This window comes from Leuresthes tenuis, unplaced genomic scaffold (assembly GCF_036924035.1).
Source record: "Leuresthes tenuis unplaced genomic scaffold, fLeuTen1.0.hap1 SCAF_19, whole genome shotgun sequence".
Lineage (NCBI taxonomy): Eukaryota > Metazoa > Chordata > Actinopteri > Atheriniformes > Atherinopsidae > Leuresthes > Leuresthes tenuis.
Genome location: NW_027325373.1, coordinates 4,213,502 through 4,238,201, shown reverse-complemented (window position 1 = coordinate 4,238,201; position 24,700 = coordinate 4,213,502). Strand labels below are relative to the sequence as shown.

The window sequence follows — 24,700 nt, the reverse complement described above, 5'->3', positions numbered from 1 at the left end:
ATTTCAAACAGCACGACAAAATGGTTGAGCCACTGCAAAGTGTACTATATAATGAACAAATAGGCTATTCCTTTGGCTCATGCAACTTTACAGCCTGTGTTTGGTCTCAATCGGTCTCGTACGTACTTTTCTGATGCCTCAACAACAAAATCAATCAATATGCACTGGAGGCTTTAGAGGGTTTTAACGCATGCTCTGTTCTCAAAGATTTACATCAAGATTAGGCCAACTGGACATGAGGATAAAAGAGAAGGTACAGAAAGAGACAAAGAAATGCATGTTGATGCAGGTCTTTCCTGGGATGTGTTGGCTGTAACAAAAACAGAGTGCACTGCAAGCCTTATTATAAGTCTTATGTTTGACCCAGTGGGACGAGGTGACGAGTACCAATACCAGTTGGCTTGAGATGGCTCAGAGATTTAAGAAGCGGGAAAACAAGTCAGGTTTGGGTTTTAATCTTGGGCCTGTGCAGAACTCTTAACAAAAACACAACAATAATTGGTTAGTACAGCCTTTTCTGAGTGACATCATACCTCACACTAAACCACTTTATTAATCTGAAGCACTGGGAGGAGTTAAAACCACTACATTTCTTTTTTATTATAAAAAACACAACTTGACCCATATCAGAAGAACACATTTTTATATTTTGGGTGGTTCCGTCAGAGCAGGCACCATGCAGTCGACTGCATTTCATATTTACCACGTGTGCCTTAGTATATGTTGTCAGTTAGCAGTTCATCATAGGATACATTTAGAATTTACAACTCTTTATACACGAATGTAAAATTTGGTCACAGTCACAACAAAGCCTGAACCTGCAGATACCAGAGGGTAAAGCTATGGGGCAGATGAAGTGTCGTCTTGTTGCATAGCCCTACGTTTTAGTCAACAGTCATCTGCAATACACAACTCTGCATTGTACCTGTGAGTTTACATGCAGGCAGTTTCACCAGCAGCACAATACTGCTCTCAGATCAAAGAACAACCCATAAAAAGCGGGCTTTTATGGCAAAGATTAAAGATATACTGCATGCTTGAGGAGGCAGGTGTTTCTGAATTTAGGATATCTTTTTGTGATGATAATGACAAAATAAAACATGGCACTTTTCCCCCATTCAGAGACTGTTTTCTATGGCTGACTGGCAGTATATTTTAAAGAGAAAGGCAAGTACTCACCACACACGCTTTAGTCAAAGAACAAACACCACATTTTGACAACCCTATCATGCACTAGATTGCTTAATTTGGATTAATTTGGACTAACTCTGACTTATCTACCACAAGATTTATTTTTTTTGTTCTATCCATTTTTCCCCAGCTGAGTATGTTCTTCACCTTAAAGTCCATCTGACCCACAGTCAGGCTGCATCTTAAAACATCGTGGTAAACGAGGCACTTAGTTTTCAGCCACTTAATGTCAGGAAGCAGCTATCTGGTTCTGTGTGCGCTCAAACAATTTACATCTTGTACAATTTACAATAATGTGACAGTGAAAGCTCGACTGGGTATCCTGTAATGCACGACACAGAGAGAATTTTAATCTGATCAGTTTCTTTGTTCGTTAGGCAGAATTTGAAGACCTGAAAGAATAAAAACGTTTCCTTAATCTACTCTGCCAAAAACACGGTGAGACGTAAAAAAGAGAGAAATAAATGCTTGGTAAAAACCTTTACTCACCATTATGACAAACAAACAAAATGAGACATACAATACTGAAACTGCTGCGAGCAGCCATGTTGATATCAGCAATGACACAGTTTAGAGCTTCACTCAGAGAATGAGGAGATTTTGGCTTTTGTCTTCTGTTCCACTAAATTTAATAACCAAGGCAAGATAGTTAAGGGTCTTCACATGTGCTATAATTTCAGTGCAAGTAAAGGGGGTAGAAAAAGTTATATATATTTATATCTTTTTTTTTCCTGTAAAGAGTTTATTATATTAAAAAGAGAGTAATACTACAAAGCTGGAATGACCTCTAATCCCCTTTCACAGCACTTTCAACTGGCTGTAACCTCAACATTTTCCCCTCGGTATCAGTTGACCGGCTTCGTACTGCACAAGCTCAATAGAGATGATCAACAGCACTTCAAAGCAGTCACATTCTGGCTATTAGCTAACGCTCTCTGAAGTTTTTTGCCATGTTAGCACCAGTCGTCTTCCTCGCGCTCCCTGAGACTTCCTGTCCCTCTGTTCCCGGGCCCAGATGCAGAGTTGACTCCAAGGGTGAAGTGGTACCCGTTAGGCACGCTCCCTGGCCGTCCCTGCATGGCGGCTGCCGTGACGGGTGCAGCAGCTCCCTGTGAGGCTGAAGCTGTAGTGGAGGCAGCAGTTCTGGGGGAGCGTCCACCTCCATGGCTGCTTACAGCGTCCTGGAAGTCCTCTGTCTCTTCAAGGAGGGCCTGCTGGGTAGATTCCATCTGCTGCCGATTTAAATTAGGGTCCGAACCTATGCAGGTAACAGGTACCGGGGATTCACTGTTGCCCACGAGTATGCGCTCATGCTCTGAAAGGCCACGGCTGAAGCGAGTCTGGTGCCCCGTTGTGGCAGTGCTGGCACTGGATGTGAGCACTGAGGAATTGATGGTTTTGTAGGCCACAGCGGGACGAGGTGTGAGGGGTGTCTGTGGGAGCTGCCTGCGACCACGGACCGGTGTGTTTGTACCAGAGGGGAGGCCAGTTTTAACCACACTGCTACCCTGCTGAGACAACAAGCACAACCATGACTTCAAGTCTGTCTCTCAACAATGGTCACATTCACTTATACGCTAAGAATGGCTGGTTGCTGTCGCAGGTGGTCATGCCATTCGGGATCTAATCAAGATACATTTTCTGTGCACAGTATGCTATGATTGCTACTGTTTCTCCAGGTGGCTTAGCAAAGAAACACTGCGGGGGGGTCTCTAACATTTCAAATACAGTCTTACATACTGAAGTTGAAATGTTTCAGCCTGTTTTCATATCTAATCTTGGCTTGTTGCTGGCTTAAAACAACATGAACATATTGCTGCACAACATATATTCATACATGTACACAAAGCCAAAACATCCTGCACCAATGCCAATATGGTATTTTACACATTTAACAAAAGTGATTTTGATGCACAACAAACTTTTAATGGGTAGTGCATAATACAGCCAGCTGATGGACAAACTAATGCTAACTATTACATACATTTAACAAAGATTTTAACAGAACAGTAAACAGAGTAAAGTAGGCGATACCTCTATGTACAGACAAATGCACAACTGTAAGAGACTTATAACATGTTGGCAGATATTTGTCATCTTGTTGCTCCTGACCTTTAGCTTAGCATACATGCATTAGCATTAGCTTAGCATACATGAACAGGTGAACGGAGAGCTTGAAACTGACTGTTATTGACGGGTTATTTGGAATAAAAAGGTAAATAATTCCCCCACTGATCAAGGTGTAAGATGAAAGATAGCCCATAAACCCAAAGTCACTGCATCGTTTAGAATCCAACATGCTGGAGAACAATTAGAGCTGCAGGGCGATCCAGGTGGTAATCACACATTCAGTGTGGCCTCCAACTCACCTGTTTGAAAGGGGCGGAGTCTTGACCTTCTCCTGGAGATGTGGATCGACTGGGACCAGCTGACCGGGCTTGGCACTGCTCCCTGCTGCCGTAACGCTCGCAGGAGTAGTAGCGCTGCTTCTCTCCTGCAGAGGAGTGGTGCCTCCTCTCATGGGGGCGTCCACGATCCCGCTCCCTCGCTCGTTCTCTCGACAGACCTTCAGCTGAGGGGTCTGTGAATGAACCTGTAAGATGGTACCAAGTTAAATGAGAATGAGCAGGTAAAGACAACAAAATAAAGTGGCTCTTTTCTCATCATAATCTTTTAATGAATAAATTAATGATTGTAGATACAAACAAAGCATCTACTGCTTAACATTCAGGGTCCACTGACTTTCTTACCTTTTGTTTTTAATACTTTCACATATATTTACAAGATAGAGGCCTTTTTTAAGTCTCTCAAAACCCAATTTAACAACTTCAAATCTAATCGTAATGTAAGTTTGTCTCACCAACAGTGCTGGATGGCTCCACTGATGCAGCTTTCTCCAGAGACTTCTGCCTCTTTTCTCTGTCTTTGTCCCTGCGTCGATGGCAGCGGTGGTGGTGGTGATGGTGGTGGGGTCTATCTTGTCCCTGGCCTTGTCCAGGCCCTGTGGAAGAATGAGCCTGCCCAACACGTTCCAGGTCATACTCTCTCAGCCCAATCTCCTGATGGTAGAGCTGTGGCGTTAGCGAGGACGCAGAGCGTTTTATAGGACTGAGGTCCACAATAGGCTGGAAGGGGAAGATGAACATGGAAAAGTGTGATGAAAAAGGGAATCGGATGGCTGGTAGTGATGGTTTCACCCACATTACTTGTACTTGATCACAGCACACAAATAACACAACCAGCACCCTTTTGTGTAAAGGCCGATGTTCAGCCCGTTCTTCTCCAGGCACAGATGTTGGGAAATTTGAGAAGAATGAACACAAATCTTTGACACACTGTGAACACTTACAGCTACAGAGGATCATTTGCAAGCAAATATTCCTTTAATATCCTGCATTAAAAAAAGGCTTTCTCCCACTGACAAATGACACCCACCCCACCAAATTCTTACCTTCCTGAAGCCACCTGCAACCAGACTGGTGAGATAGGAAGCTGGAGCAGCAGCTAACTCACAGAGCCGCCCCACCACTGAGTGAAAATATTACAGCGTTTGCCTGAATAAGTCAGCTGTGTAACACAAAATGCTTGATTTAAACTGGGCAGAAAAAAGATATCTGATTATTGTAAGCTTATTATAAAGATTGACAGATTGCTTTGGTCCCTCATTGATGCTTTCATTGGCAGGGTTAGGATGGCTGCACTGTTCTTCTTGTTCCTACCTCACAGCCTGGCCTTTTACAGTCAGAGACATCAATGTCACCAGACAGTTAGCAATAATCATTTAACCAATTCATTTTATTTAGTACGCAGTCTTAAAATCTTACCTTTGAAACAAGTGGTATAACATGCTGATATGCCATGATTCTCCCCATTTCAGTTCACATCACTGATATAAGCATTGATGTGGGCAAAATAGTCTTTCCAGCTTTACTTTCAAGACCGAAAGAGACTTGAAATAAGGAGCAATAAATCATTTAGGGAGAGAAATCTGACTTGTTTACTTTGCATTTGCATTCAGTGTGAGAAAAATAAGATTTTAAGACTGAACATCAGAACAAATGACGATAAGGTTAGGCGGGTTTTTAGTCAGAAATTGAAAGAAGATATTGTTCTCAAAGCAGAAAAGCAGCAGTACTGTCGCTACATTGTTTCACAACCACACACGCTCACGAAACTACGTTACACTACAAAGTTACCACATAGCAACAGTCACATACACACAACCACAGTTTTACCAAAGTGTAGTACTGTACTGCTGTAACTACTGGCTACTGAATGTGGGAAAGAGTGCTTCAAATACCCTGGATATACAGACTGTTTTCCAGGGATGTATGTGTTTAATGGATTATGCAAATGTGTATACTGCAAGTATTAGGATTATTAGTATTTTCATGAAATGATCAGTGTTTACTGTGAGGGGAGGGGGGGTCATTTTGTCCAAGATGGTGGGAAGGTGTGAAGTCTGCACTGTGATGAGAAGAGCACATAGAGGCAAACACAGACATGAGAGAAAAGGAAGAAAAAGGGGAGAAGACAAAAGGAGGACAGAGAAGAAGAGATAAAAAAAGGTGGCACAACAGGTGGTACATACTGCCAGGTGGGTCCCAGGGGCGTGGCGAGGGTGGCTCCGCTATCAGACAGCACGCACAAGAGGAGGTGGGCAAAATGTTAGCAGTGAGCATCAAAATTAGGAGAAAGGGAAGACAGAAGTGGAGAGCAGAGACTTAAGGAGGAGTAGGCTGATGATATTCTGGCTGCCAAATAGAATTTTCAATGATTACAACGATTTTTGACAAACTGCCACGACCAATTCTATTCATTTAGTTTCATTGGGCTCTCTGGCACGTAGCGTTGCAACATCTGCAACTGGCACATTTTACAATTTAGTCTGTTTTTTTATTTGTGCTCCCAAAAGATTGAAATAGTGCACAAAATCTGTATTGATCAGCTACTGAAAGATTTAGATCTGTACTGTTAAAAAGACACGACAAAACATCTGGTCCTCATCAGGACTCAAACCAAGGTAAATACAACTTTAGACGAACAAAAGCTCAATCTTAATACATAAAACTAAAACTATAGAGCATTGTGAAAGAGAAATATTTAGAAATGGGCGACTATGTGTTTTTGGCTTTTTGACTCAGAAAAACTGCAGCCTGGATCCTTCAGAGAGATAGATAGTAAGAGATCAAAATGCAACAGAAATATCAGGAAAGCACATGTTAAGAGTTGTGGGAGAGGGCAAGGTCACAAAGAGAGACACAAAAACACGGAGACAGACAGTGCAACAGCAAAGCTAAACAGACAAGATCTGGCTGGTGGAGCAATCTGGAAACAGAAATGATGGATAGAAAAATCGTCCTAACAAGACGTCTACAAACTGCAGACAAGAGCAGCTGCATGAACTCAAAAGTAAAATACTAAAGATGAAAAAGGGAAATTCAACACAATGAAATATCACTTCAATCATGCAAACTCAGCTGTTCTTATTGTTGGTGGGCGTGATGTTTAATGAAGAAAATATTTGGATGAAATAAGAAGTTTGACCATAATTGTCTCAAGAAGCTAAACCAAATAAATGTGAGAGAAACATCTTAGGATCTGGATGAAAATCCTGTTTTTACTTTATCACATTAGAATGCAGAAAACTACAACTATTGTGTTCTCATATCTGATCAATCGTCTTTTAACATGTTAATATTTGGGTAACGGGAGATATTCACTGAAAGGAGATCAACTTTTTTGGGAAATGTGCTGAGTCAACAAGCTAAATAAGAGCCAGTAACCAACATCACCTTCATATGGGAAAAAAGCATTTTAGCTTGTTTGAATTATTAATTAACTGAAAGGAGACGATTTACATTAATTAACATATATATAGGCTGAAAGTAAATGTACCCGAGTTAGCCAAAAGGCACCTTTTCATGTGATTTTATTATGGAGGGTTTATGATAGGATATATTCAGTGGAGAATAAGCTCATCTACCTTAAAAGCACCAGTGACAGACTAAAAAATACTGATTTCATGGTAACAAACCATGAGTTCTCAACCATCAGAGTAACTTTGTCTCACACTAGTGACACATTATTAAGGGTCTGATATAGTCAGTCCCCCCAGGATTGTTTTGCAATCAGAATCACTGATTTTTGTGGCGCTACTTTAGAAATATTTGCAAGGAATTTTGCTATATTTTTCCCTCATTAAACCACTGTTATATTGTGGGTTTTTCCACAATGTCAATTCTGCTTCAGAAACTTTGAAAACACACGATCTTACTGTGTAACACTGTCTGTGTTGCACACAGACCTCGTTCAGTGGACTCAGTCGCTGTAGCTATCTGATGCAAATCAGATGCAATCCTTGAAAGCAAGGACATCTGTGTGAAATGTGTCCTTTAAAACAACTACCATGAAGGTAAAATGACAGCAGTAATGAACACGTTCAAGAATATCTATCACTTTTCCACCTCTTTAACATACTTAACTTAAATTTCCCTATTGTGGGAAATTCTAAGCTTTATCAATCCTTTACTAAGATTTGGATACAGTTTGATCAGACAATGACATCAGTGATGTAATACCACAAGATTATGGTTTTGAACTGGATTTTTTTCTGACATTGACAATTGGTTATGATCACAGTAAATACAATAGTGGAACAATAGTTTACCTACTTAAGAATAATCAGATCCCTGCCTCACATTTTGTAAACAGCCATAAAATACTTTTATTTTATTGATGCAATGATTAGCTGGATGCTATCCTCCTAGCTCTGCACGTCACTATCCTAAATTGACTCTGCAGTAAAACACATAAAATTGTCAGACTGAAGAGGTCAGGGTAGATTGAATTGATGTGGACTGACAGAGCCACGCTGCCTCTGCTTGCTTACGGGTGGTTTCACTAACAGACTCTCATTCAGCTGCCCATCAGCCTTTTTCAGCCCTGTCCAACGTCTCCTACCTCAGCCACTTGCTCTATTATTCCACCAGGAAGCATTTAACGTATCCACAGTGTCTGCATCTTAAAAAATGAAAAAAGACTGATTCTATCACAAGAATGTAGCACAAAGAAAACAATCATGCATCCTTTCTTTGAGCAATAAAGCAAGAGGACAGGCATCATGAGCTGTGACGAGCTTACGTAGTACTCAGCATTTAGTCGGGGCAGAGAGGCTGCTCTGCAGTGGCCCTCCAGGCTGGGGTATCCCTCTGTGTCTGAAACATTCTCCACCTGCTTAAGTTCAACCATTTCCTGGAAGAGAGAAGAAAATTCAACAAAGACACCATTGCATATAAAAATCTATTAATCATGCTGTAGCATAGAATTAAATATAGATGATAGTGTTTCTGTACCTGCAGTCTTGTTGAATATTGCACATCCTCCGACTGACCTCTCTGCAACTTCCTCCGGGCTTTTGGCCTCTGAGCTGCCTGGGAAACATCTCCAGACTGGGAATGTTTTATGGCGCTTCTCTGGGTTAGTCTGCGTACGAACAAGCAAAAGCTTTAACTGTAAGTTCGAATGTTGTTGGTGCAGCATCAGGAGCCCGTCTCTAACGTAAGCCAGAAAAAAGTACAAAAGTGGAAGTTTGTGGTTTGCTGATAATATTGTGAAGAAAAGGCATTGAATTCATGGCAAATTTGACCCACAGTCAAACTAAACAGCCTTTCTTTCTTTCTTTCTTTCTTTCTTTCTTTCTTTCTTTCTTTCTTTCTTTCTTTCTTTCTTTCTTTCTTTCTTTCTTTCTTTCTTTCTTTCTTTCTTTCTTTCTTTCTTTCTTTCTTTCTTTCTTTCTTTCTTTCTTTCTTTCTTTCTTTCTTAATTAATTTATTCTGATCATAGCAATATTCAAATCATACAAAAAAACATTTTGCATTTTGCACATGACTGCGAGTGTAGTTTGAGCAAATCCTCCAGTTTCAGTCATTTTGATTCAATAAATAACCTATTGGTGTGTTCTCTATAACTCACATTATGAATAAGTCTGACTGCTCTGTTCTGTAATAGGAATAAATGAGTCATATGGGTAGAGTGTGTATTACCCCAAACTGCAGCACAATAACTTAACTGTCAATTTATGATGAAGGAAACCTGAAAGATAGCCCATAAAAACCTGAATTCTGACACTATCAATAAGAACTCCACCTGAAGAAAGTAATATATTCGCCTTTAGGATCAGATGAATTTACAAATCTACACAATGTAAATTCTGACCGAATTATCCAGATCTAAACCACATTTCTGTTCTGCTGATGACCGTCAGCCGTTCCCCCATCTGACTTTCATGAGGAACGCGTCACTTCTTGAATGGAGTGGATATCAAGGCAACAACAAGGGATCAACCTATTTCAGATCAGGCTTTTTTTTAGGGGAAATCATACATGAGGACTTTGAAGATCCTCATTGGCTAAAATAAACTTTTCCACCTTAATAACATGTTCATATGGTGTTTCTTACGTATAGATTATTTGGAGGAACCAGACCAAACCGATTCTGACTGCTAGCTGGGTGTGGAGTTCATCATTTGAGAAGCAGGTTGGTGCATTTTCCCCAAACCTTAATTAAGTCAAAGTTCTTTATATAATGTAGATGTCAGACTGACTTACATTGTGTCCCTGCTGATGGAGCTGCCGGTGGTGGTGGTGGCGGGTGGGGCCTCTGGTTTCGTTTCCGGCTCAGGCTGGGGTGGGAGAGGCATCTTTGGGCTGGAGATCGGTGGCTCTACCTCCTGAATGTGAGTGAAGGGCAGCACAGGACGGAACAACGCCCCCAGTTTACTCTGCAGGACAGAACGACAGCATTCATGAGAAAACTGCACAGTTTTGACCCATCATGGAAAATGCCATAAACACAAGTATCATTTTACCTTTTTTGTTGATTATTAAAAAAAAAAGGCTATTTTGTTATATTTCATTATACATGCAACAAATACAAAGAAACATTATGATTCATAATACGTCATGTATGTGGCTACTTGCTGAATGTGAGAGTGATGCATTTCCATTCCTTTTAAGCACCTTTTGAATAAAGGTCACTTGTGCCAAAAATATTTAATAAATAAAATAAAAGAGTTTGAACCGGATACGCAGAATTACACCTCATTCTCCTGCTCACTTAATCCTACGACAGGACTTAAAGAAGGAACCGAGACATCCCTAAATACAAGTCTGCTATCCCAATCAAACCAGAGATTAAATCGGTTTCCTCTTTAAAGTACTACTTGAACCTTTTTGCTGCAGTGCCGTACCTGAGAAGCCCCTGAAGGATTCTGCTGCTGGAGTTTCTTAGCACGATTCTGCTTGAGGTAGTCAAAGATCATATGAGCTGCATAGACTTTCCCCACAGTCAGCTCATTATCTAAAGGAGGAGAGGGCAGTGTGAGAGACAGTTCTTCCACGTGGGCAGTAGATGGTGCTACATGAGCAACAAAGGACTCCTCAGAAAGGGAGAAATGAACGGTGTGGGTGGAACAACTGAAAAAATGAATATATAAAGGACCACAATGCTAAAAAGTGTTAGATTGAATATCTGTTGCATTGTTATTACAAAGTTCAGTGTCATTGCAAACTTATCTCAATCATGAACAACATAAATTCTGTAAGAAAGCAGCACAAGAAAGAACTTTAAATATGTTCTATTTAAATACTGTGACTAAAAATACTGAATAAGCTCAGAAAAATCGAGCATTTTGCATCTTCCATGTATTGGTTATTCCCAAAAGGTTTTAAAAACAAAACAAAACATAGAAAGACAGACAAATAACAAGTGAGAAGAACCTACGACACCCAAACACAGCCAATTTCTTACATTTATGTGGCGTCACCAGCAGGTTGACGGTCTTCTGCGACAGGTTGGGCCAAACTCGGTTTATCTCTCTCCTCAGGTCAGCGTCACACAAACTCTGCGCCAGAATGCCTGGGAACAGATCCGCAAACATGCCACATCAAATCTGGAATTCACATTTACAGCAAAGCCGTAAGTGCAACCACAAGGAATTCTGGATTTTTAGTCTCTCACCAGATGCCAGTTTGATCTCCAGGGCTGTGCGAATTAGGGCCATCAGCGTGGAGGTGAAATGAACAGTGTTGTCCTCTGCGATCGGCATGTTCATCTTCACCAATCGCTGAGAGAAATGGAGGCAAGAGGGGGGGGGAGGCATGAACCACACACCAAGAGCTCAGAAAAAAAAGAGGCCAGATTACAGATGTAGTTGCCAGATGAAGGGATCAGAAATAAAAACACTAATTCAAGTGTTGCTCAGTCAGGTGAATAAATGTTCATTTTATTTGACTTTGTGTTCTTCCAATTAGAAAAAAATCATTTAATTTGTCTTACTGTCAGAAGGTCTACAGTCACATGCTTTCTTATTTTATAAATGATTAAAAAATGGTCATGATGCCTGACATGACAGATAAAACAGAGAAATGCAGAACATCCTCTCATTAGAGAGCATAATCAGAGAGAGTTATTGATGAATTTTCTAAAAGTTTAGGGGCTTAATGGTCAAGGCGGCCACCACAAGGTCTGACTTCTCTCTGGGGGATGTCTGTGCTTGTCATTCACCACAGAAAAGATTTATCATTCACACAATGACACGGTTAATTGAAATAAAAGTCTGACAACTGCTCAGCACACTTCTCCTAAAACCTCCGATCTGATTAACTAATTATGTTCAACACTGTATAAGCTTGGTACATGCAGGAGTCTCCACTGCGGTGGGGAACATCCATCATACTCCAAACAAAATAAGGCTCGAGGAGAACAGAGAGGTCGTCGGTGTGTATGGAGCTCTGGAATCTGTAGAGCATCTGACAAGAAACTATCCATCAAACTCACTACAATTAAGCAGAAACAAAGCACTTTTGTGTTCATTTTACACTAATTAGGGCAATGATTTGGGTTCCCAAAGCTTAAAGGTTGTGTTCACACACAAATTAGTTCCTGTACGCTTTGCTGGGTTTTTGTTCATATTGAACCAACAAATGTATCATAAAAATACATATAGATGCTGTCATATCTTAACTGGTCAGCTTCTCAAATGTAGACTAGATGTTGGTGATAGAACTCACCAGGTTTCAAAGCAACCCTGCATCTCAAGATAAACGCGCTTGTTAACCAGCAGAAGTTAAATTTGGATATCTAATAGCACCAGGAGGAGCTGTGTAACAATCAAATGAAGAAAAGCTGCAGGCAGACTGTGATTCCTGCACCTGTACCAAACTCTAGAGAGCATCATAGCTCCTTTGTTTACAGGAACGACGTAGGCTTGACTTCAAGGAACAAAAAGTGCAGTTTTGGATGCCTTTGGTCTGCGCTGTGTTTGCATTTCAACTGAACGACAGTTCATTTGAGACCGACCTTTTCAGATGACCAACACAGAATCACACCACTTTGTTTAAACTAACTTGTTAAAGTTTACCACTCCTTCCACTCCACCAGGAGGTTCAACATTTTTTAGTTTTTGTTAAGAAAATAAAACATGGGTTGTCTGGCAGATTAGCATAAAGCTATTGAAATATGCTAGCAGTTTCTTGGGTTCTGTACATTAGCGGCTAGTTAGCGCTATGCTAGCACTATGCTAGCACTTGTTATTGCGCCAAACAGATTGAGGATGATGTGTTATGTACTCTGATGTGTTAAAAGGGAAATTATATGTTGTTTATAATGTTATGTGAGTTAAAGCCAGCTCAACTTTGTCTGTAATATGCTCATATGTTTTACTGTGAAGCTTTAAAATGTATGGTTTAAAAGTCGTGTTTATTTGAATGTTATGAAATACCGTAAATTTATTTGTTAACAGTTTAACCGGCTTGACCGTGTAATTCACCAGGCAATAAACAACAACAAAGACTAGTTATAACATATAACATAACTAAACCTGTCAAGTGTGAACACACCTCAAGTCTTGCTGACATCATGTCCAGGTAAGAGGAAATGATAATCAAAACCAAAAAATGATTAAGATGTACATTTAAGGATGTGATCACAATAAATGTTAAATTAGGAAAGAATCTTTATTTTTTTAATGAGTTTCAACAGCCATTCTTTCAAAACAAAACCTGTCTTTAATTTAGAATATTTGCTGATAAGTAATAAATAAGTAAACTAAGGACGTGAAAAACTCAACAACTGCAATGATCCATATCAAAAAGGTAGCCATAAATATTAGTATTTGCAGCCTCTCAAATGTGGGGACTTGTTGCAGCATTTCTCTGTTTTATAAACTGAAACATTTTTTTACTTGGAATTTGGATTGCTGGACGGACAAAACAAGCTATTTATAAAGTCACCTTGACTTTTACTGTCAATATGTTATTAACATTAGAGAAAAGTTATCAGCATCCTAACAGCAGCATGCTGTTTGATAACGACATTTTAGAAATAAAGATACAGACTGGCTGAGAATTTATCAGTAAAAGACTGTAAAATGCATAAATCCTTGACATGCAAAGCTTCCTGCACACATGCATGTTTGAATGAGGACACATTCACAGTGAAGTTGTAGGTTGTGGCAGAATAAATGAAAAAATTAAAATCTAGCAGATGAATCATTGTGAAAGTGTAACACCACTGAAAATGAGATGTAAAGAAAAAACTGAAAAGCAGGGGGAGTTAGTTCCTTCACTTAAGGTCATCTACATGTGGAGTCTTGCATTTCATTTCCACAGAAAAGGTAGAAAAGCAAAATGACAGCTGCAAAATTAAACACAGAAGCTCTCCTTCAAAAAGTACAGAAGCAGGAGACACATGCTTGCAGGGGAAGACTTCGCATGCACAGTGAAGTCATACAGAAGAAAAAATGACATAAATCCACAGAGAAGGTAAGAAAAAAAAGCTCTTTAGGCAGGTTAGCAAGGAGTATGATCAATGGCAGCGTAGTAGGGGGGGTAGGGAAACGGGAAGGGGGGAATAAAACGCTGGCCTTGCTCTGATGCACTGCTGCTCCCTCTGTGTCTTTCCCTGTCGATTCACAATAACAAGAGTTATATTTGGAGATGTGACCACGTCAGACCCAGGCATTTTTATCTGGGGCGAGGGCAGGGCTCCTTTAAATGTGATTCATTTGGACAGCTGTGCACACTGGAACCACTCACATTAAGTCTGCATGTTAAGAGGTAAGCAGCTGGCACAGGGACTACCTGAGGATTGTTGAGACGTGCACTTGACTCCCATTTCACTACAAGTCTTTCATGTAATCACAGGATACATGAGCTGGGTCGTCTGTCATTCAATTCAGAGCAGAGGCTGATAAGAACACAGATGGAAACTCCCTCAATGAATACATATTATGTCTGAATCTGGTGATGTGGCACTACATCCTTTTGAGATGCCTTACAATCAATTCAATTTAAATCTGAAAAGCTTTTGAGACATCATGGCATAGCAGCTGTAATCCATTTTTGGCCACTGAAAGGCAGATAAGCTTAGAACAAATGAGTGTACTTACATTTCACACACCTAATGGAGCGATATTTATATTAAGCTGAGCCTCAGCCCTACTTTTTAATGCATGATTAAGTCCTTTCACTCTGCGTTTACTTCTACTTTTCTCCAAAGGCTTCAGTTGCTTTCTTAGTTAGGATATTAGTCCATATTCAGATCGAATATTGTTCCCACAGAAGATACCAAAGAGAAACAAAGGGCTACAGCCATGCTAAGATCAGAATACTAACATGTTGTTTAAGTATTTTTTAGTAGGGTGCTGCAACCTCACTGCCACAGTCCCTAAAACCCACAGATAATCTAAATTTACCAGCACACACCCACAATCCCCATCGGGAGGTTGGAGGGGTGGTGGTGGTGGAATAGGTCATGGGTCCCCTGCCCAGGAAACCTTAGCATATTATTCCGTCACGATTTACGTTCTGTTTCATGTCTTGTCTCATCATTTCCTGTTTTATTTTGAAAAATCACTGACTTTCCTCTTTCGTTTCAGGTGTCAGTGAGCGATCCTCCTGCAGAGCTATCTTGATTTGTAATTCATTCATAGCCATAGTTTATCTATTTATGCACGGTAAGTTTCATAGCTTTGTTTTGTTCTTCCTTTTTTGGAGCGATTTGTAATGTTTCATAGTTCCTCCCCTAGTGGAGCGGTTTTGTGTTATATTCTTTAAGACCTTTTGTGCCGCCGTTGAAGGCGAGCTTTAGGTTAATAGTTAAAGTTTCATAGTGCCTCTGTTTTGATTTTTTAAGAGCGTCTTTTGTTTAAATCCGCCTCAGTAGGAGAGTGTGAGAGTTTATTTTGTAATCATTCGGAGCCTTCTGTTTTCCTCCCAGAGTGGAGCGGTTTATGTTTCATAGCAGCAATCTGCCCAGCCATAGTTATTGTGGAGAGCGCTCTCTGAGTTTCACAGCCTGTTCCTCTGCTCTGCCTGGAGATCCTCTTCCTGCCTTGCCTTCCTTTGCTGTGTTTACAAAATCAACCTCTCTGCTTTTGAACTGACCCTGCATCTGAGTCCTGAAGCCGTGACATATTCTTATCTTCCCTTAACTTGGACACAGTGATTCTTGCCTTCTGCCAATAATGTTTGAGGCCATAGTTTCTTTTTTTCCATTTCAATCTAATTTGCATTTTATTAGCTTTTCATACCAAAACTGGCTTGTCTGAGGGGCAAAAATGACTTGGTGTTATACAAGGAAACTGAAAGTTTTACATTTTCCTGAGAAAATGTAACTAAATGATGAGGTCTGCACTGGGTTTTGAGATGACACAGACCTGTGATTTCAACATAAGTTTAAGAGCGGCCATTTGTTTTTGCTAATTATCACTAAACAGCATATATAGCTGGGGCCTAACAGGATCGTAATTTCTTTGCTGTGAGAAATAGTTATAAACCTATGATAAGCAAAAAGGTCACTGAAGTTCCAACAATTGACCTATTCTGAACCAAAAATGCTTGCCTGATGACTGTATTAAATGGCAGAAGATCAACAAACTTGTTAAATTGAATTCACTGTATTCAATAATTACAGAGAGACTGAAACACATTGATAGCAGGTCAACTTTAACATACTGTATATATTCACTAAGATTGTAATTGAGAATATCATGTGACCAAATTATGGAGCAGCCTGCAAAAATCCCAAACTTTGGAAAGAACTATCTGACTCCAGCCGTTAGGTGTTCTTCTTCCTTCACCAGCTAGCTGCTTTTCAATTCAATGCGTCTGATGATGGACCCTGAGCAGATGGCATGAAGAAGATTCATCAGAACAGCTACATCCTGCTGCTATAATAACAAGCAAAATAAATCCTCAGCTTTCTGAAGCTGCAAACTGAACATAAGTGACCTCTGCCATATTACACAGTCCATAGCATTGATCAGAGCAGCTTTAGCATCTTAAATGGAAAATATAGCATTCTATTTTCAATTTGTTCTTTCTTTAGTTTTTGTTGCCATCATTTTATTAATTAATAATTATTATGACTTTTTCATGTTAATCTTTGTCAAACTCTTCAATCTTTTCACTTTTAAAGGGGAACTCAGGTATTTGTAAATCTAGACCTTTTTTCTGGCATGAAATACGTTCATCTACTCACAGAGAACAGTTTGGTGAAAGTCGTCCTTCGGAAGATATTTAGATAACTTGAGATCACAGATAGAAACAACATCACAACAGCAGGCCAGAAGATATTGACTGCGGCACACTGACAGAAGCCTGAAGATGCTTGGCAGGGGGAAGCAAGGAGCCAGCAGTGACTGGGGAAAGGAGGGGAAGAAGGAGAAAGGAGTGATTCTACCTTATAGGCGACTCGGGGCGGACATTTCTTTCCCAAACCTAGCGGAGGGGACATGTCGCGAAGCATCTCGTACATATCACGGTAAACCATGCGGCCGCTACCAGAGAAAAGGAGGTCATGGAAGGAGGGGTAACGGATGTTACATCACAACAGAAAATGGCAAAATCCAAAAGAGAGAATGGGGAGGGGGAAGGTAAGAGGAAAACACAGAAATCTTTGTTAATAAGATTTCCAGGATATCGTGGTCTGGAATGCCATTTCAGTTGAATTTACAGATCAAAGAATGGATCCCAGAGGAGAGAGTAAGGAAAAAGGCTCCAGAGCATTCCCTGCATACAGATGTTGGATGGAAGGAACCTGGAGGAAGATATGCTTAAGAGTGCATTTGATTTAAAAGAATACCACACCAAATATCAGAGTTTTGAATGACAGTACTACTTGTGTGCTTGAAAGGTGACTCTGGAAGGTTTGCAGATTGGATGCACAGCATACAATGTATTGCTACTCTTTTATTCTATAATTGCCGCTTTTTTTCTTATATTGTGGTTAGAACAGCAGATACTGACCATATGCACCATACAGGGAGTATGGTGCAGGAGTACTTTGAGAAGTTTCTGGGAATTTGGTGACGTCGTCCTTACTTTTATTCTTCCCTTTCAGGTCTATTACTGATTAAATTCCACTTTTGTCAAACGTTTCAGTTCCACCTTTCAAGCTACTTTGCATTCATTACTAGAAAACTGTATTTTCAGTGAGAGTATTCCTTTAAGATACCCTCAGTTTCTGCATGCTAAGAGACATCAGCAGTAACCAAAGGGGAAACAAAGCACACAATGCTCTATCTTCACTACTCCTCATTCAAACCTCATAGACCTCACATCTGACGCCTTTTTCTTGAGCCTGACTTGCTGCATTGTTTCCTGTGTTCACTATGGTTATGTGCCAGCTGGTTAGTGGAGGATCAATGAGCGTTTGTATGCATGTGTGGTCAGGGCATTCTCTGCCATCGCAGGGAATGACAACGAACATTCACAGTCCAAAACCATCACAGTCACTTTGAAAACTAAAGGACTGTGTGGGAGAGCAAACCTTATAAGCCACCCTGTTGGGGCACTTCTTCCCCAGGCCCAGGGGAGGCGAGATAAAACGCAATAATTTGTACATATCCCGATAGCATATCCTCCCACTGAAAAAGATGAGACATGTTAAATAGGTTAGATCATAGGTAAGCTAACTGCATCTGTCCAGTATTGTCTGATATCACTCAGGCACATTAACTGTTACATTTATTAACCAGCCATAGTATTATGACCACCGAGAGGTGAGAAGTAAAAACAGATGGTTTGGTTACAATGGTAGCTGGCAGTGGGTTAGATATGTTAGGCCAGGGGACAAACTTTGATGGCAACACAGCTAGGTCATAGCATCTCCACAACTGCACTTCTTGTGGAATGTTCCCAGTCTGCAGGACCAACCATAAGTGATCCAAGGAAGGAAAACTGGAGAGCTTAGTGTTGTCTGATCCCATAACAGAGCTACTGTAGCTCAAATTGTTGAAAAAAGATGAGAATAGTTCAGATGGGCAGGTACAGAGCACATAGAACACTGCAGTTTGTTGCATATGTGGGTGCACACGTACCAGAGTGCACCATGGGAAGAAGGCCAAGCAGCAGGAGCAGTGTGGTGCTTTGAGCAAAGTTCTGCTGGGAGACATGTACCACTTCTCTTAATATAGTTACACTTCATGGAAACTGTATTCTGATGGCAGTGGCCTCTATCAGCAGGATAACGCATCCTGCCAAACTCCAAATATGGTTTAAGAATAATTTGAGGAAAGCAATAACAAGCTTGAAGTGACCGAAATCCAAGCAAACATCTGTGGGATGTGCAGAGGAAGCAAGTCTGATCTGTGGACGTCTCTTTTCATAACTTAGAGGACTTAACAGATCTGCTATTAACCGCATGGTACCAGATACCACAGCATACCTTCAGAGGTCTTGGGCAGTCCATGCCTCGATGGTTCAGGAGTGTTTGGTCAGAAAAAAATGGGAGCTATTTAGTTGCAGACAGGTGGTCATAATGTTATGGCTGAGACAGTAGTATATAGAAGACACGATACGTGCAGATCTTTATTTAAACTGTTGATGCTTATTTTCAAGGTTTCCAGATGTTTTGTAGTGGCCATTTTTCTTTCTGAACATGAAGCTCTAAGTGCAGCACACACATTTCTTACAGCAGCAGAAATACTTCCTTAGAACGCAGTGTTTTCAGTAACGTAAACTACTTTCTAGCTACTGTGGTAACTTTCTTTTCCCAGCATATAACAACCTCTGTACATGTGTGAAAAGCAACAAAAACAGAGAGCTTTAAAAGCTCTTTGATATGATGATGAGTTAAAACAATTCGAAATAGGCTGAATGTTACTGAAGGCATTTTCGAGAGCAGTTCATTTATATTCAAAGGAATGAATATTAATTCCTCCCCCGTAATGTCTGTCAGGTGATTGCAATTTCATTTTTCACACCTCACACCTCTACTGGAGTCCTGACTCACTGACAAGGCTGCCGTGAAGCCTTCGTTAAAACTTTATGAGCCTTACATAATCTGAGACAGATTATGCTTCACTCAAAAACAGTTTTGTGCTTCAGTCAGGGAAACAGTGTCAGGTGGGTGTAAAGGGCAGGAAAGGTGATACCAGAAACCTGTAGTCACATATTGGAGGGATAGAAATAGTCTCTCTTTACACCACTGTGACAGACTGAGGAGCTTTGGAGCCCGCCAGCTTATCAGCCCTGAGAGCTGAGTGGCCGTTCAGCGTAACGCTGGATTTACATGCATCAGTCCAGCCAACACGGGGCTTGTCACCAGCCTCAGCTGACACGGGGCTCAGGATTAATGTCATTCACCCATCGCTGCTAAGACAAGATTTTCCCAGTTACACATCGGAGGCATCCTGCCGGAACCCAGATGTCAGTCTGAGAGTTTCTTCTTTCCTGGCTCACCTTTCTTTTAAAAGCAGACCTCTTCTGTAATACCAGCACTGTCTAACACAGGGGAATAAAATGGAGCTATTCAAGACGGCCGAGGCACCTACCAGGCGGCGGGGTCATACTCTGCCCACACACGAATGAACTCATCAAGGTGGTGAGGCCCGAGGATGGAGGCATCCCTGGTCAGGTACTCAAAGTTGTCCATGATGACAGCAACAAATAGATTCAACATCTAGGAAGAGAAATCGTTAAATGGATAAAATCAATTCATTTTGTTGAATTCCTAATACTGTATTATGCAGATTATGTAATCTATCTATGCAGTTCTGCTTAAAGGACCAAATCAGTGTTTTAAGACCCAAAAATTGCAAACTACATGGGTATTTATTTCTGATAAAAATAGGACTTTTCATTTGTCACGGCATTGTCTCACAGTGGCAACACCTGCAACTACTTTCACTCAAAAATATTCCATGACTTGACCTGCGCTTGCTTTGATTACCAAACCAAATGTATGGAAAGGTAATGATGATTTAAATATTAACAAAATCTTCATTTTCTATAACAGCATTATCTGAGCCATACTCAGAGCAGGAGTGTCCCCACTAACAGCCAGCGATATAAAACGAAAAAGCCATCAAACCTCAAGTTCACCCAATCAAAACATCAGGGAAGGCCTGCTGATTTCCTGAAGGAGATACTGACCAGGAAGGAGCAGAGGAAGATGAAGGAGACAAAGTAGAAGTACGCAAAATCACTGCCACATTCCTTCTCTTTAGTTCCCGAGAGTTCATCACATGGTCGGTTACTGAGGCAAGCGAGCATGATCTCATGCCAGGCCTCACCTGTCGCGCTCCTGGAAAAACAAAGAAAAAAGTCACAGTCAAGGTACTGCTTTATCAACAGTTAATTCTCTTAACAGCCAGAGCTTTCAGGTTATGGAAGCAGGTTACCTGAACAGAAGGGTCAAGGCCTGGAAAAAGGTCTGGAAGTTGTTGTGGTGATTTATGGCGGCGTCCTCGTTTAACTCAATGTTGCCAAACACCTGAGGAGAGTGGGAGAGCAGGTTGTGCTGAAGTCACCTTCTGAGTAAAGCTGTTTTAATAATGATCTAGCATAGCCAAGAGTCAACAGGAGCCACATTTCTCTCAGTCACCTTTCCTACAGTAGAAAAAGTTCGGAGATATATTTTTGTGCTTGGAGGTTTAGAATCTAAAATTTGGATGTGGGCTGCATCTGAAATCCTGTATGCAATGTTGGAGGCAGATATTTTTGGTGCTGCTGCACAGCAGCAACACAGACAAGCTCACAATGGACAAATCTAACACAGCAAGTGCACAAACCGAAAAGCCGACAAATATTTGATCCACCCTTGATAAAATCTCTATAAAATCTATTTTTAAAATCTTATCGCATGCCTTGAAGCTTTAACTGGCCTTGCCCTCAGCGCACGGCAGACTTATTGACCTGGTATATGCTCTACAAACATCGAGACCTGCTGACAGCGCCCTGCTAACCACAACTAACGGATCATTTTCACTAGAGCACCATTTTCATCAGCTCTCTGCCCACTGAACTCAGACACACTTATTCTCTTGTCATCTTTAAATCCCTCCTTAAAGCTGACCTCTTTCTTAAAGCCTTCAGCAATGTCTGATACATCGGCATCTTATATTTACGCCCTACTTACCTTACCTTACCCCTTGTAAAGCACTAAGTGCCATTGTTAAAAGGGATATATTATATATATTTTCTGTACTTGGGAGCATATATTTGGGTCTCTGAAGTCACATTGGAAAAGAAACGCTGGCATTTTGTTTGGGGCTCCCTAAAACTGAAAATGTGACACATTTGCTGAGAAAAGTTAAGTATATTTACAAAGTTATCAAGCCCATGTTCTCACCGTCGCCTTCGAGCTGCTGCTTCACACAGTGCTGCATTCACTGTACCTAAGAATTGGTTCCTTTTTGTGTTGCTATGAACGTCAAATCTCATCATTAGTGTTATAGGTCACTTAACTGAATAAATAAATTAGAGATTCCAATTACCCATTTGTCTACAAACGCACCATCAGTACAGCATAAGAACAACCGTTTCCGAAACAAACTCTGGTGAAATATTGGCAATAAAAGCAACAGTTTTGAAAGTTAACTGCTAAAATCTTTAACTAAAACTGGAGCAGTAAAGTCCAGAGTTTGGAGCTGCTATATCACCGAGGAATTAGAACGTGAGTTATCCTTTTTAGAAAAAAAATCATCATTATTGTTATCATCATCCTATTTTATCTGGCTTTAGAGAAGAGCCTTCATTGCTCAGCTGATATTTGAGCATATCCATGATCTGCCTTCCATATGACAGACAGGTACGATACGCTAACAGGTAAGACAGTCAGTGTCCTAACATGAAATATAAATTATATGCACAAAAAGTTTTACATAGCTTAAAGTTGCAGAGAGTAGCAATAACCAAGATTGTTGGAGAAAAAAATCCATTATTAAAAACTATGCTTCATTTAGTATCTAATTGCTTTTTTAAAATTCATTTTTATATCTTTATTACCTTAGAATGAACCATTAATATCTATCTGCCCTGCAGGTCCTGCTTCACAGTGGGACGTCCATATTATTGCTATTAAAAGCATTTACAGAATAATGGTGTTCAGAGGGTGATGAAGAAGATAAAAGTTGAGGAATCAGCGGTTTTGTGAGATTTTTAGCAGAGACATTGAGAAATGGAGGATCATAACGTGTACCTGTAGTAAAGCAAGAACGGGCAATAGTGCGTAAACTGACTGCATCAAAGAAGAAAAAACACGAGGAAGTTAAACAATTCCAAGAACAGTGAATGCAACATGAAGTTGTGGAGCGGCCATTTCTCAATTTTCTACATGACTAAAATATTTCTGGTGCCTCTCATGGCCTGTAAGCACTGTGAGAAGCAACAAAACTGAAAACTGGAAACCTCGGATCGGAGACATGTAACTGACTTCCAAACTTGATTTGGACCTGTTGGTTTTCACCACTTACCTGCATCCCAATGATGGCGTAGATGAAAAACAACATGGCAATAAGCAGGCAGACGTAGGGCAGTGCCTGAAAAGTGGAGGAAAAAACAGAAAAATGGCTTAAAGTTGCTCTGAACACAAACAGACATCATGCGAATACACTATTTCTGTTTCCACACCAATACACAGACCACACAGTGTCTCTGTTTTCATTTCAGTGCACTAACACACACACACAAGTCTGATTCTCCACAGAGGACGAGCACCCTTGTAAGATTTTACAGTCTTATTTAGAACCCGAGCAGTCAACCTGACCAGCAGCTTAGATTCCTTTAACCAGCTATTTATATCGCTGTGAGGAGGAGGCGAACAGTTGATGTAATTAAATGGCCACCTTTTCACACTCAGCAGCTACTGTCCATTTTCATTGGGCTTAAAAGCTCTCACCACTGACATTAAACCTGCAATAATTCCCTAAGCTGTGGCCCCGGCCTCCCACATGTAACTCAACTTGTCCCGGGGGACTTTCGAAAGCTCAACTATTGTCTGCTAGGAGCTATTTTGTTGGATTTTACCAGCGACTAAGAAGTTGTGCACTTTGCCTCATCTTGTTTTTGAGCCTCTGTCTTTCCAGAATGAAACACTTTTTCTTTTTATTCACCCACACAACACCATGCGTCATACATACATGGAAGTATGTAAAGCATGTCTGTGAGATCAGGTGATTGTAAATTTCTCACCTTGAAGGACTGAACAAAGGTCCACAGAAGGATGCGGATGGTGTAGCCCTGTCGCAACAGCTTGATGAGACGAGCCGCTCTGAACAGCCTCAAGACACTCAGGTTTATCATCTTGTTCTGAGATCAAAACACAAAGTCTGTGAGTTATTATACCATATACCATAAACATCGGGCTTATTTTCAGGTGTTAAAGGGGAACACCGGAACCAAGAAGCTTGTTAGTTATGCATGAGCAAGGACATTTAGGCTACAATTCTGTATTGTTGTATTGTTCTTAAAGGGTTTTGTTGACCTTGAGAGCCGCATATATCCATATAACGGCGTGAACAGGGCATTATCTTTATCTTTATCTAAACTACGTGTGAAGTTAGCCGACTGTCACAGAGCACAGAGTAAATAGGCTGTGCTGCAGCGGCGCTTCGATGATGTCATCCCAGTAGATGAGTGTGTAGAAAGCCCTCTATAAGCCCCCCGATAGCCGCCAATAACAACAACACAGCAGCTATGAGCTAACAGAGCTATAGCACACGTTCATTCATTCATTCTTCTTAAAGTATTGGTGAAAGTATTGGTGAAATAAAGACATATAATGCTTTATATAGAGGCTGCATCGTCTAAGCCCCATTCTCTCCGTTATATGGATCTCGAGGAATCTAAATATCTTCCGAAGGACGCCGACTTTCACCAAACTGTTCACGGTGAGTAGATGAACGTATTTCATGCCAGAAATAAGGTCTAGGTTTAAAAATACCAGAGTTCCCCTTTAAGTACTTGCACTTGCACTGCAAAAGCTTCCTTAAGCAGAGGGCTGAGAAAAAAAATCAAGAAGCAGCACAAACCAGCCAATCCACATATGTCTCTGATCATTATAGCTAAATATTGCTGCAGTTGACACAAACTCAAATTTTTATGAAGGGTTAATAATTCATTCTTTGTGACATTTCTTTTCTTTTCATCTTGATGTTAGATTGTATGTTGCTGTAATTACAGAGAACTGTTACAGCTAAAACACTCATTTCATGCTTTTTAAT

The 24,700-nt window shown here is 40.6% G+C and overlaps 1 protein-coding gene across 5 annotated transcripts in view; it reads right to left on the bottom strand.

The window, feature by feature from the left end:
* Positions 1-1,656: 1,656 nt before the first annotated feature.
* LOC140277348 (voltage-dependent N-type calcium channel subunit alpha-1B-like) overlaps positions 1,657-24,700 on the bottom strand; it is a 156,397-nt gene continuing 133,353 nt past the window's right edge. For 2 of the 5 annotated variants that reach the window (XM_072372325.1, XM_072372328.1), the window contains exons 32-47: positions 23,670-23,786; positions 22,952-23,017; positions 20,879-20,970; positions 20,631-20,781; positions 20,030-20,157; positions 16,936-17,032; positions 11,212-11,317; positions 11,002-11,109; positions 10,442-10,551; positions 9,801-9,973; positions 8,547-8,676; positions 8,335-8,445; positions 5,783-5,821; positions 4,052-4,316; positions 3,561-3,784; positions 1,657-2,702 (exon numbers count right to left, since the gene is read on the bottom strand). In XM_072372325.1, coding sequence (XP_072228426.1) covers positions 2,145-2,702; positions 3,561-3,784; positions 4,052-4,316; positions 5,783-5,821; positions 8,335-8,445; positions 8,547-8,676; positions 9,801-9,973; positions 10,442-10,551; positions 11,002-11,109; positions 11,212-11,317; positions 16,936-17,032; positions 20,030-20,157; positions 20,631-20,781; positions 20,879-20,970; positions 22,952-23,017; positions 23,670-23,786 — 2,475 coding nt within the window. In that variant the 3' untranslated portion in view covers positions 1,657-2,144. Of the gene's footprint in view, positions 2,703-3,560; positions 3,785-4,051; positions 4,317-5,782; positions 5,822-8,334; positions 8,446-8,546; positions 8,677-9,800; positions 9,974-10,441; positions 10,552-11,001; positions 11,110-11,211; positions 11,318-16,935; positions 17,033-18,024; positions 18,122-20,029; positions 20,158-20,630; positions 20,782-20,878; positions 20,971-22,951; positions 23,018-23,669; positions 23,787-24,700 lie in introns of all 5 variants that reach the window. The other 3 variants (XM_072372326.1, XM_072372327.1, XM_072372329.1) reach the window with 3 other exon arrangements.